The 13,339-nt window shown below is 60.4% G+C and overlaps 1 protein-coding gene across 1 annotated transcript; it reads left to right on the forward strand.

Annotated features, from left to right (window-relative positions):
• The first annotated feature begins 3,397 nt into the window (after positions 1-3,397).
• Positions 3,398-7,572, forward strand: ELF3 (E74 like ETS transcription factor 3). Its single transcript, XM_062211250.1, has 9 exons — positions 3,398-3,534; positions 3,947-4,120; positions 4,412-4,633; positions 4,725-4,820; positions 4,911-5,030; positions 5,203-5,292; positions 5,397-5,513; positions 6,162-6,357; positions 6,743-7,572. The coding sequence occupies exons 2-9, from the start codon at positions 3,955-3,957 to the stop codon at positions 6,855-6,857; spliced, it is 1,122 nt and encodes a 373-aa protein (XP_062067234.1). The 5' UTR covers positions 3,398-3,534; positions 3,947-3,954; the 3' UTR covers positions 6,858-7,572.
• Positions 7,573-13,339: the final 5,767 nt, after the last annotated feature.

The following is a 13,339-nucleotide window of genomic DNA, read 5'->3' on the forward strand; positions in this document are numbered from 1 at the left end:
TGTAGAGTGACTGTTTAGTTTCTTCCTGGGGAGCCCTCTGCATGCAGGTGTTGAGACACATCGCTGAGGGGACCCAGAGGGTGACCAGCTGCCCTGCCCCTAGGGAACTGCCTGGATGGGGTAGGGGTAAGGGACTCTATACATGGATCTGAAAAAATCTATGGCAGGGCCAGCGTTGTGGAGCAGTGAGTTAAACTGCTTCATTCAATGCAGGCATCAAATATGGCAGCACTGGTTCCAGTCCCAGCTGCTCCACTTCCGATCCAGCTCCCTGCTGATGCACCTGGGAAGGCAGCAGGAGATGGCTCAAGTGCTTGAATGCCTGCCACCTATGTGGGAGACCCAGATGGAGTTCTTGGCGCCTGGCTTCAGCCTGGCATTTGGGGAGTGAACCAGCAGATGGAATGTCTCTCACTCTGCATTTCAGATAAATGAATGAGTCTATCTATACACTGCATGCTGTATGTAATATGTAACAGACATGGCTGGGCTGTTTCAGGGAGCTGTGCCCAGGCACAGCCTCCCAGCCTCTGAATCCCATTCATCTTCCCCTCACTGTTGTGTTTTTAGGTTTTCTCGACCTTCTCCCCATCCAGGGGCTTCTTCGGCAGTGGGCAACAGGGGTTTGGGAATGGGCTAGAGGAGGAAAAATCTCACTTTTCTCTTTGCCTTGTCTGCTTGGAAATTCTTCCATGTTGAGACAAAGAGCCAAGGAAGTAATATGTTCTCTGCCGCCATTTTCCCATAACATTTTTTTCTCTCAAAAATAAACTCTAAATTAAAATACGTTGCCTCTCTTAACAGCAAGGTGCCCCTGAGCCATCCTCCTCGTGGCCATCCTTGGCACTCTGTCACCAGCCCAGGCCCCGTCCCTCCTGCACAGGTGCTGGGAGGAGAACTGAAGTCCATTTGTTCTCAGTCTGAGCAGGAGCAAGGGAAGGGTGGTGCCCACTGGCAGGCAGGACAGCGCCTCTGCACACTCGGAGCTTTGCCAACAGAGAGGGTGCAGGGGCCATGGGAAGGGCTGGGGGAGGGGGCTGCCGACGGGAGAGCTACCTGGGCCCCACTGTCCCCGGCTCTGTCCGGAAGGCCTGGCCACATGTTGAAGGCAGGGGCTATTACAGGGCTGTCCAGTCTCCACCTCCCTCCCTGCCTTGCTCTCCAGCCCGGCAGCTCTGAGACCAGTAAGCCGCTGTCCCTCGCAGCATCCGCAAGCCCACTAACAACCAGAAAAAGCTCTAGAGCCACGCACGGACTCCGCTGACTTTGGGTGTCCTCGCTTCTCACCGCAGGGGCACCCGTGGGGCACCCTGCCTCAGTCCCCTCCTCGGCGACCACACATGTGCCCTTTGGGACGGGCTGGGAGAAGGCGCTCTTAGCCTCTCCCATCCGAGAGCAAGGCTGCGCTGCTTCTGGACAGCTCTATGTGGAAGCTCCGGGAGTGTCCCCGGCTCCTCTGGCCACCCCTGCCCCACCCTCCAGTCCAAGTCTCTCCCACTCAGCTTTACCACCTGACCGCTGGAGGCACCAACCCTTGGAGGGCGGGCACTAGGCTATGTGGTCTCCTGATCTCGGCTCCGCTTATCCTGGGAAGAAGCCCCATGAAGGCAAGGAGCTGGCAGCCCGTATTCTCCATCACACCCCCCCACACACACACACACTCCTTCCCCCCCCCCCCCCACTGTCTGGAGCCTCAGCCAGCTGCTCTCTGGGGCAGGGAGTCAGGGGAAGGAGCACGTGCATAGCCCCAGGGCTGGAAGCCGGTTCTCCCACATTCCAGGGTGAGTGACTTGGAGAGGGTGTGCCCGCCTTGGGCTCCTAGGGGGAGGCCCCCTGAAGGGCTGGGGAGAATTGTGCCCAGAGCCCCAGGCTCTCCTGTCACCCCTGGCCCAGTGGAGGGGACCCTCCCCATTCCCCCCACCCTGGCACCCAAGAGTTTGAGACCCCAGGGAGACCAGAAGCAGGGCTCTGAGAAGGACCTTCTTTGTCCTTAGGCTACAGACTCAAAGAGAGGGGCAACTTTGGGTGGGTAGAGTCACCCTTTGTTTGAGTAACCCGCAAACCACACAGGCTTGGGGCCTGGACCAAGAAGTGGGAGAAGAGATACCAATCCCGCATCTTAGATGCTTGAGTAAAGCCTGGCTAGAGGAGATATTGGATCAAATCCTGTCCATGCGGCCTCCATGGAGGAACAAGTGCCGGGGCCGAGCCCACTCTTGCAGACCCCGTGATCTGAGCCGCCCTGGTCATCTCACCCAGAGAGCCGCAGACGTGAGCACTCACCCTGTCTACAGGGCGGCTCGGGCGCTGGCCACCGGCCAAGCCGGAGACATTGACTCCCATATACCTGGGTGGGTGCCCTAGCACTAGCGCTGAGCTGGCCCTGTGTGGCCGCTCAGCCCCTCTGAGCTGTGAAGTTCTGATCTATGAAAGCGGGATAACCGTGTGTGCCTTAGGAGATGCTCTGAACAGTGTGCTCCGTGTGCTGCTAAGCCGGCACCTCCTGCGGTGCGCGCTCGTCTTTGAATGGCTAGTCCCAGTTGTTCAGGCTTGCGACCATTAGAGGGCAGCAGAGAGATAAACCAGGCCGAGTGACCCGGAGATTAGCTGGGAGACCGGACAGCAGCGGTTCGCCGTGTCCACGTGGGTTCCAGCACCTCCAGCAGCCCTGGGCAGGGAATAACTTCTAAGCAGGGCCAGCCCTCTCCCGAAGTGGCTGCCGCAGCCCTGATGCTTGGGCGGGGGCCTGGCCAGCAGGGAGTGCTAAGACCTTAACCACTGCATAGATGCCAGTGAATGGCCCCACAGCCGGGGGGCCTGGGCCCGGGGAAGCCAAGAGTATTGCCTGGCGTCGAGCCTCCCAGCCCATGTCCCTGTGTGTTGGGAAAAAGCCTTAGACTCTAGGAACTTACCTCCCTGGTAGGTCCCCTTGTCCCCAGGTGTCCACTTTTAGGTCCAGCGGCTTTTCTGACCCAGTCCGTCCAGGGGTTCAGGTTCCACCCCCCGTCCCCCAGCCTGGCCTTCTTCCTCCCCAGCCCATCCCTGGCCTGGCCCCTGGGAGGAGTTCCCTCGGCCCAAGGGCGGCACGAGGTGCAGATGCCCGCTCCCGCACCATTCCCGCAACCTGGCCAGGCCGCGGCCCAGAGCCCAGCCCCAGAGGGTGCGGGATGACAGACTCTGACAATCATTAAACCAGCCCGGCCTGATTTCCCAGCACCGCCTGCTAGGATCCGGGCCAAGTGGCATGGAATATGCAAATCACCTGGGGCCAGGAGCCCAGTCTAAAGGCCAGGAAATCCCCTCCGTCCAATGAGCCACCAGCTCAGGTTACCAACAGGGACACGCTATAAAGGCCCAGGCGCAGGGAGGAGCTGCCGCCTGGCTCTATTTAGGGCGGGGTGGGGGAGTGCGGTGGCCACACTCCTCGGCGCTACCTGGCGGAGCTTCCGGCCGCCTGGATTTCTCTCCCGCCTGCAGCCTCCCGAGCGAGCTGCCTGTCTGCCTGCCTGGTTCCCCACCCCCTCCGCCACTCAGGTAGGACCCCCTCCACCTGTCCTGTTCTCTCTCTCGGGCCTTGAGAAGCTGGGAGGGGGAGTCTAGCAGATATGCAGTCTGAAGCTGCCCGCTCTGGTCTAGAATGTTCCAACAGGCATGTAGGCCGGTGGGGGTGTCCTGAGGGTCCCAGCACAGAGAGCCTGCCGCTGGGACAGAGTGGCCCCACCCCTCCTGTCCAAGGGCCCAGGGGATCTGAGGAGGGTGCTCCAGCAGGGGGTCTTCTGGACCCATGTCGCTCAAGGATCCTGGTGACCTGCTGGGAGACGGGTGCCCGCCAAGACTGACCTTTCCACGCCTGGGGGGTACCCGCCCCCAGCCTGCTGGAGCAGAGGAGCCAGGATCGTAAGGGCAGGCCCCGGCCCCCCTGACCAGACACGTCCCCTCTCCCCAGGAGGCCTCATGGCTGCAACCTGTGAGATCAGCAACGTCTTCAGCAACTATTTCAGCGCTATGTACAGTGCAGAGGACCCCGCCCTGGCCTCTGTCCCCTCCGCTCCCTCCTTCGCGGCAGCTGATGACTTGGTGCTGACGCTGAGCAACCCCCAGATGTCGCTGGAGGGCACAGGTGGGTGTTGCCCCGGGAGGGGCGGGCGCCCTAAGGGGCAGGAGGAGACCACCTAAGAGCTTGCAGGAGAGATGGGGGATGGGCAGCAGGAGGCTGTCCCAGCCAATTCCAGGCCAGGGGCTGAGCCGTGGCCTTGGGGTTGGGCTAGGGCTTGTGTGGGGTGAGGCGCGCTGTGAATTCTCCCTCCGGCTGCCGCCGTGGGGAAAGACCCCCGGAGGGGTGAGAGTCAGGAGGGCCCTTGCCAACGGCGAGAGGGCCCTTGCCGATGGTGGCTGTGCCTGGCCCCTGCAGAGAAGGCCAGCTGGCTGGGGGAGCAGCCCCAGCTGTGGTCGAAGGCCCAGGTTCTGGACTGGATCAGCTACCAGGTAGAGAAGAACAAGTACGACGCCAGTGCCATCGACTTCTCGCGCTGCGACATGGACGGTGCGGCGCTCTGCAGCTGTGCCCTCGAGGAGCTCCGGCTGGTCTTCGGGCCTCTGGGGGACCAACTGCACGCCCAGCTGCGAGACCTCAGTAAGTCGGGGTTGGGGGGTGCTGGCGCCCCACGCCGAGGGCGGGGAGGCCCTAAATGTGACCATCTCCCCCCCACCCCACCCCACGTCAGCCTCCAGCGCCTCAGACGAGCTCGGCTGGATCATCGAGCTGCTGGAGAAAGATGGCGCGGCCTTCCAGGACGCCCTGGCCGACCCAGGCCCCTTCGGTGAGGGTTCCCTTCTCCCTCGTCCAGCCTAACTTGCTCCACCCCGCGGGGTCCACGAGCCCGCCCTGAGCCCCCGCCTCCTCTCCCCAGACCAGGGGAGCCCTTTCGCGCAGGAGCTGTTGGACGACTGCCGGCAGGCCAGCCCCTACTACCCTGGCAGCTACGGCGCGGGAGCCCCCTCCCCAGGCAGCTCCGACGTCTCCACCGCAGGTGAGATGGGGCCCTAGCCTCCCCGAGCAGGGTCGGGGGAAGGGGAGGTGCACCCCTGGCTCCCAGCACTGGAACCGGGCTTGCTAGGAGGGGCTGGTTGCGCAGCCTGTCCTGAGAACCTGCAGCCCCGGTGGCTGGGGGCTCACTCTGCCTGTCCCCCCACCCCCACCAGGGACTGGTGCCTCCCAGGGCTCACATTCCTCGGACTCTGGTGGAAGTGATGTGGACCTGGATCCCCCGGACAGCAAGCTCTTCCCCCGAGGTGAGTGGCTGGCGGTTCCCCAGGCCCAGGAGGGCGTCCCATCTGCTCCCCGAAACGCCTCTCTCACCCTGTCTCCGTCTCCCCGCCCCCACCCCCACTCCCAGACGGCTACCCCGACTGTAAGAAAGTGGACCCCAAGCACGGGAAGCGGAAACGCGGCCGGCCCCGAAAGCTGAGCAAGGAGTACTGGCAGTGCCTGGACGGCAAGAAGAGCAAGCACGGTGAGAGTGAGGGGCTCGGCAGGCCCGCCCTCCTTGTCTCTGGCCTGCTCGTCCTGGGAGTGGGGGTCTCCCGCCTGCCCACTCCAGTGCTGTGTGCACTGGGCCACTGCGCTGCCTGCTAGGAGGTGTGGGGAGGCAGGTGGACCCCGAGAGCATGGATGGGGCCTGAGCTGCAGGCAGAGAGGGCAGAGCCTCGGCCCGCCAAGGGCTGTGGCGGGCGGCCCTTCCGGCCACCCTGTCCTGCTGTCCCCACTGGCCTTGGCATTGTGTGCACCCCTGGGAGATTGCCCAAGGTCTTTCTTGCCTGTGCCCTTCTCATACACACACAGCTCAGGCTCACACACCCGCACCCCAGGCCTGAACTCACCCTCAGGGGCTACTCTGCAGGACGCTGGTCCCTCCCCCTCACCCCAGGCTAGGGCCACTTGCCCAGCCCTCTGCACCTGCTGGGGTGTTGGCTCTGACCGCCGCCCCCAGAGGCAGCAGTCCACGTTGGCCTGCGTGAAGATCTATCTGTCTTCCTGGGGCTCTCCCTGGCTAGAGGGGAAGCAAGGAGGGAAGGCACCAGGACAGGCACCCAGGGCACGGCCGGGGCTTGCCCTGAGAGGGTCCCTCTGCATGGCCGGCTGATGGCGTCTGGCCTTGTAGCTCCTAGGGGCACCCACCTGTGGGAGTTTATCCGGGACATCCTCATCCACCCGGAGCTCAACGAGGGCCTCATGAAGTGGGAGAACCGGCACGAGGGCGTCTTCAAGTTCCTGCGCTCCGAGGCCGTGGCGCAGCTGTGGGGGCAGAAGAAGAAGAACAGCAACATGACCTACGAGAAGCTGAGCCGCGCCATGAGGTGGGAGGCCCAGCGAGGCCGTGGGCAAAGGGCGAGCCGGGCCAGGGGGCACCCCTCAGCGAGGGGCGGGGCCTCAGCCAGGCCCCGGCAGGGTGGTATAGAAAGGGCGATGAGCCAGACCCACGCTGACTTCCAGCTGGCCCGATGGTGAAGCCATGTGGCCTCGGTTTGCTCCCCGGTGCCAGGGTGGGCTGGATCACCTATAAGCTCCCTTGCAGCCCTAAGATCATGTGCTAATGTGATGAGCCCCAGGACGAAGCCGGGGCAGGAGCAGGAGCCCCCACACAGCTAGAGGCCCGCGTGGGGACGGCTGAGCAGGGCTCTGGGCTGGGGGCGGGGGCGGATTCCTGGCTGAGCAGCTCTGAGCCCCTTTGTTCCTGCCCAGGTACTACTACAAACGGGAGATCCTGGAGCGGGTGGACGGGCGGCGGCTCGTCTACAAGTTTGGCAAGAACTCCAGCGGCTGGAAGGAGGACGAGGTGGTCGAGAGTCGGAACTGAAGGTCTGAGCCAGACCCCGGGACCAAACTCACGGACTGGAGGCCCGCGGCCGTTCGTGGGGAGGAAAGGCGGGCCAGGCGGGTGGCCCTCTCCTCGGATGCGCTCCCCGCTGTGCAGTGGCGAGCAGCCCCGCGCCGCGGAATGATGCACCGTTGTCTTCTGAGTCGGAACCCGCGGCCTCCTCCCTGGCCTCCTCTTGGAATTACAAGCCCTGGGGTTTGACGCGGCGCCTCGGCTGCTGACTCTACACCTGCGAGCACGGCTCCTGGGATCCCGAGACGAGCGAGCTGCAGACCACACCTTCCTCCCACGGATGCCTGGCTGAGCCTAGCAGGCCGCAGCAGGCCCCTGGGAGCACCAGGACACGGAGGGCCGAGCGGCATCCTTGGATACCGGCTATCTGCCCTGGCCTCCACCTCCCTGCTCCGTGTTTGGGCACCACGGGCGGGGTCAGAGCACTCCCTAATTTATGTGCTATAAATACGTCAGATGTACATAGAGATCTATTTTTTCTAGAATATTCCTCTCCTCTTCCCTGCTCCTCTCCGACCGAGTGCTGGTGGGCAGACTGACTGTTACACCGTGCCCTCGGCTGGGCTGGCGAGGGGCGGGGTGATGCCAGCACCCTCAGGATGGGGCTCCTGGCTCCTTTCCCCTGTGAAGGGAGGCGGAGACCTCCAATAAAGTGCCTTCTGGGCTTTTTCTAGCTTTGTCTCAGCTCCCGTGTCCTGAAATGCAAGCCCCTAAGTTAGACGGAGGAGGGGGTCTCCCCCAGGGCAGAGGCAGGCAGGCAGGGTGTGGGTTTCCTATAAAGGGGAGGATTCGTCTGGGGGCTGGGCAAGGTCAGGACTGAGGATGTGGGTTGTGGGGACCACCCGTGACCTTGCCCAGGGTGTCCTCTGGGGCTGTGCCCTCCTGTAAGGTTGGGTTTGGACCTGAGGTTCTTGGAGAAGTCTAGAATTGCGTGCCTGGCCTCGTGGGATGGGTGCTTTTGCGTCCAGCCAAGTTGGCTGTGAGCTGAATATTGTAATATGAATCCCAGCTTTCGTGTCTGACACGACATCAGAGTGAAGATCTCGTGAATGGGAAAAACAGCATTTCATTCTCTCCCGGGGAGAGGAGATGTTACAGATGCAGAGTGAGGTCCAGCAGGCCTGAAGCCTTTCCCTGGGACCTTCCCCGGTCCGGGCTCCTCAGATTTAATCCTCAGTGGGCTGCTCTGTTTGCAGTGATGGTGGGTCCAGGTTTTAGAGAGGAGGTTTTTTCTTTCTTTTCAAGATTTATTTATTTGAAAGAGTGACAGACAGAAGCAGGGAAGCAGAGAGATCTTCTATCTGCTAGTTCACTCTCTGGATGGCTGCAACAGCTGGGGTTAGGCCAGGTCAAAGCCAAGAGCCAAGAGCTTCTTCCGGATCTCCCATATCAGTGCAGCGGCCCAGATACTTGGGCCATCTTCAGCTGCTTTTCCCAGGCCATGAGCAGAGAGCTGGATGGGAAGTGGAGCAGCCGGGTCTCGAACCAGCATCCATACAGGACACTGGCACCCTAGGCCGCAGTTCACCCTGCTACGCCACAATATCGGCCCTCATTTTTTAAATGTTTGTTTATTCATCTGAAAGGTAGAGTTATATATATAGAGAGGTCTTCCATCCTCTGGTTCACTCCCCAGATGGCTGCAACAGCCAGGGCTGGGCCAGGCTGAAGCCAGGAGCCTGAAACTCCATCTGGGTCTCCCACCTGGGCCATCTTCTGCTGCTTCCCCAGGCCATAGCAGGGAGCTGGACTGGAAGTGGAGCAGCCGGGACTCAAACCTGCGCTCATGTGGATGCCTGCGTGGCAGCCTACTGTGCCACAGCACCCCCCGCCCCCGGGGCCTAGGTTTTAGAGGGGTCGTGTTCTTGATGTGAGTTGTTTGGAGGGTTACTGACGAAGAGGATCCTCCAGGAGGAAAGTTCCAGAGTCTGAGGTGTCAGGTAAGACAGCTAAGTTGGACATCTGGGAGTCTTCTCTGGAGGGCTGTGGATGAGAAGAGCTGGGACCCGGAGGGGGCGTGGGCTGACGGAGGCGGGGTTTGCTCTGGAGGAACAAGCAATGGTGGGGAGGGGAGAGGAGAGTCGCGGGGTCTTGGAAGCACCCAGGGCCTTCTGGGACTATTTTGGGGAGAGTGGTCCTTACAGTTCCTTTCTGGAATGGAGCAAGTCAGCTCAAGCGGGCAGTGGGCAAGGCTATGGGCTTCTCCAGCCAGACCTGGCTTCCCAGCTGACCCTGACACTTGGAAGCCCGGCGTCGCTGGCAGCCACTCAGCCTAACAAAGAACTCATTCTTGGAAGTCAGCTTGTGCTCCACACCATGCTGGGGGCCGTAAGAGAGTGACCCAGTCTTGCCTTCCCGCCACACACCTGCTACCCGCCTTGACCCTCAGTTTCTGCAGCCCCAAGAGGGGGCAGGTGGCAGCAGGGAGCTCAGGGGAGGCAGGGGGAGGGCAGCTGTTGGGCCAGGTGGGGCCACGCTGACCTTTGCGCCACTGTTTACCCATTATCTCACTGGGTCCACCCCACAGCCCTCGGAGAGCACTGGGCGGCCCCATTTCACTGATGAGGCCAGGGACTGGCCCAAGGTCACTGGCCAGGTGAGAGTGGGGACCAGAGCCAGTCTGCTGCCCTGGCTGCGGCTCTGGGATAATGGCAGAAGCAGCCTTGGGGAGGGGACCCTGGGGCTGGGGTAGGGCGTCTTCTCTGTGCCCTCCCACCCCTCTCTCCCAGGACCCCCCTGACTGGAGCCAGACACCTTACCCCAACTCAGCAGCCCAGGGACCCTGAATGAGCTCCCACCCAGAGGTGGGTCCTCTCACCCCCTCGGGTGTGTCCTAGGCTTGGGGTGGGGCTGGGCTGTTTATATCCTGCCTCAAGCTCCTGGTCACCTCTTATCAAATCCTGTGGGACCTGGGGTGTGTTGTTGGGTGGGTCAGAGGGAGGTCACCCCTCCCACATTTGGGTGTGCCCAAGGTGGGGGCTGGGCTGTTGGCCCTGGACCTCCCCTCGGGACAGTTCCCGAAATCCTGCCCCACCCCACCCCTCCCCAGGGGTCAGGGAACTCCAGCCTGGCCGACCCTCCTAGGCGCAGTGAATGAGGTGGCACTGTCACTGTTGTCACCAAGGGGCTGAGCTCAGCCTGCTCCCTGGGCCAGCTGTCTGTGTACACATGGCTCTCCCTGGGCAAGTGCCCGGCTTACTCATCTCCGCACCTTGCATGGCGCCTGGCACAGAGCGGGTGCTCAACAAATATTTGTGAAGCTGCCCTGTGACTCTGTCCCAGGCTGCCTCCCCCCACACTGCACACTCCTGTCCACCGCACTTGCACATACCCACACGGCACCTGCTCTCGCTCGGGCTGCACAAGGAGCACGTGTGCACATGTGCGCCTTGTCACGTGCTCCCACGTGCACGCAGACGCCACACATGCACACACAGACCACACCCAGTCTCACGCTCCCAGGTCTACCACAGGCCCCGGCTCAGCTCCTCCCTGGGGTCCGACTGGCCCCTCCCTTCTACCCTTCCCCTCTCCTCCCCGGTGGCTGTGTTCAGCCCACCCTTCCCTCCAGCCAGGCCAGCATTGTGATTGGCAGGGCTCAGAGTGAAGTGAGATTAGGCTCTGCCTAGAAATTAAACATTTCTAAATGACAACAAAATGAGACCTGTGTTGTGTGCCAATGGTCAAGCCTCTGCCTTTGACTCAAGCATCCCATTGGGCACTGGTTCGAGTCCCGGCTGCTCCACTTTTTTTTTTTTTTTTTTTTTTTTTTTGACAGGCAGAGTGGACAGTGAGAGAGAGAGACAGAGAGAAAGGTCTTCCTTTTGCTGTTGGTTCACCCTCCAATGGCCGCCGCAGTAGCGCGCTGTGGCCGGCGTATCGCGCTGATCCGATGGCAGGAGCCAGGTACTTCTCCTGGTCTCCCATGGGGTGCAGGGCCCAAGCACTTGGGCCATCCTCCACTGCACTCCCTGGCCACAGCAGAGAGCTGGCCTGGAAGAGGGGCAACCGGGAAAGGATCGGTGCCCCGACCGGGACTAGAACCCGGTGTGCCGGCGCCGCAGGCGGAGGATTAGCCTAGTGAGCTGCAGCGCCGGCGCCGGCTGCTCCACTTATGATCCAACTCCCTGCTAATGCACCTGGGAAAGCAGCGGAAGATGGCCCAAGTGCCTGAGCCCTTGCCATCCACTTGGGAGGAGCAGATGGAGTTCCAGGTTCCTTGCTTCAGCCTCACCCAGCCCTGGCCTTTGCAGATACCTGGGGAGTCAAATAGCGATAGAAGATTCCCTCTCTCTGTCTGTCTCCCTCTCTCTCTGTAAATCTGCTTTTCAAATAGATAAAGGAATCAATAAACCTTTAAAAGGCAACAAATGACAGGCTCATGCCCCAAAGGTGAGGCCAGTCCAGCCTCCATGCGCCTCAGGCCTGCCAAGGGCTCCACGGAGCCACTCGCCGCACCTGCCGCAAACACCACACAGCAAAGATGCTGCCAACTTTTCGGGCACAACTGAAGCTGTGCCTTCTTCAAATCAATCTCAGGTCAGACTGAGGTGAGCCACCTGTCCCACCCTCTGCAGAAGTGGCGAGTCTGGGGGCCATCACCATCGCCACCATGCAGTGTCCATGCGGCCCCAGGGGCAGTCCTGCCCCCCACCTGCTGCTCCCAGACGGGAGCAAGTGCACCTCCCTCCCTGGCAAGATGATGGCTTGTTGAAGATGCCAACGAGTAAATGAGTGATGGGCAGGGGAGGAGCCTGGCCAGCCCTTTCCTGCCGTGAGCACCTGGGGTGGGGACCACAGCCTCCTGGTTCTTCCCGGGGACAATCAGGACCTCTGCATGACCTCTGGCTGGGCATGGGTACCCAGACACCACCGCTGCCCGGGAGTCCTGTCCCATTCACAGCCCTCTCTGGGCTGAGGGGCAGGGCTGGCAGACCCCCATTTGTCTCAACCATCGCTCTTTTTTTTTTTTTTTTTGACAGGCAGAGTGGACAGTGAGAGAGAGAGACAGAGAGAAAGGTCTTCCTTTGCCGTTGGTTCACCCTCCAATGGCCGCCGCGGACGGCGCGCTACAGCCAGCGCACCGTGTTGATCCGAAGGCAGGAGCCAGGTGCTTCTCCTGGTCTCCCATGGATAGAGGCAGGTTAAGCCTCTATCTTCAATGCTGGTATCCCACACGGGCACTGGTTCAAGTCCCGGCTGCTCCACCTCTGATTCAGCTCCCTGCTAATGCACCTGGGAAAGCAGCAGAAGATGGCCCAAGTGCTTGGGTCCCTGCACCCATGTGGGAGATCTAGATGGAATTCCATACTCCTGGCTTAAGTCTGGCCCATCCCTGGCCATTGTCTCTCTCTCTCTCCCTCTCTCTGTAACTCTTCCTTTCAAATAAGTTTTAAGAAAAATTTTAATTGATTGTGCTGTAGGGACTAATTTACAGCATTCATTCCTCCTTGAAAAGGATTGAGTTGGGGAAAGAATCTGTGAAGAGCAATGGTTGAGGCCAGCGCCGTGGCTCAACAGGCTAATCCTCCGCCTGTGGTGCCTGCACTCCGGGTTCTAGTCTTGGTTGGGGCACCGGGTCTGTCCCGGTTGCCCCTCTTCCAGGCCAGCTCTCTGCTGTGGCCCGGGAGTGCAGTGGAGGATGGCCCAAGTGCTTGGGCCCTGCACCCGCATGGGAGACCAGGAGAAGCACCTGGCTCCTGGCTTTGGATCGGCGCAGCACCGGCCGTAGTGGCCATTTGGGGGAGTGAACCAACGGAAGGAAGACCTTTTTCTCTGTCTCTCTCTCTCTCACTGTCTAACTCTGCCTGTCAAAAAAAAAAAAAAATTAAAATAAAAAAATATTTCACTGGGGCCTGTGCTGTGGTGTAGTAGGTGAAACATCTGCCTGCAGTGTCAGCATCTTGTGTGGGCGCTGATCTGAGTCCCGGCTGCTCCACTTCCCCTCCAGCTCCCTGCTGTGGCCTGGGAAAGCAGCAGAAGACGGCCCAAGTGCTTGGGCCCCTGCACCCTCATGGGAGACCCAGAAGAAGCTCCTGACTCCTGGATTCACATTGACCCAGCTCCAGCTGTGGTGGGCATTTGGGAAGTGAACCAGTGGATGGATGATCTCTCTGTCTCTCCCTCTCTCTGTAACTCTGCCTCTCAAGTAAATAAATAAATCTTAAAAGAAAGAAAGAAAGAAAAAGACAAATACTACACATCCCAGACAGGCTTTTTTTTTCTCTCATTTTTTTTAATTAAAAAAATTTTTTTATTTAGTAAATATAAATTTCCAAAGTACAGTTTATGGATTACAGTGGCTCCCCCCTCCCCCATAATTTGACAGTCTTCTTTAAAAAAAAAAAGTATTTATTTGAAAGGCAGAGTTTCAGAGAGAGAGAGAGAGAGAGAGTAGAGAGAGAGCTTCCACCCTCTGGTTCACTCCCGCAGATGCTTGCAAAAGATGG

Source organism: Lepus europaeus, chromosome 14 (genome assembly GCF_033115175.1).
Source record: "Lepus europaeus isolate LE1 chromosome 14, mLepTim1.pri, whole genome shotgun sequence".
Classification (NCBI taxonomy): Eukaryota; Metazoa; Chordata; class Mammalia; order Lagomorpha; family Leporidae; genus Lepus; species Lepus europaeus.

Coding starts and splice junctions, on each gene's coding strand:
- ELF3 (XM_062211250.1), top strand. CDS start 3,955: ATGGCTGCAACCTGTGAGATCAGCAACGTCTTCAGCAACTATTTCAGC. Junction 5,031..5,202: donor CTCCGACGTCTCCACCGCAG/GTGAGATGGGGC, acceptor CACCCCCACCAG/GGACTGGTGCCTCCCAGGGC. Junction 5,293..5,396: donor CAGCAAGCTCTTCCCCCGAG/GTGAGTGGCTGG, acceptor CCCCACTCCCAG/ACGGCTACCCCGACTGTAAG.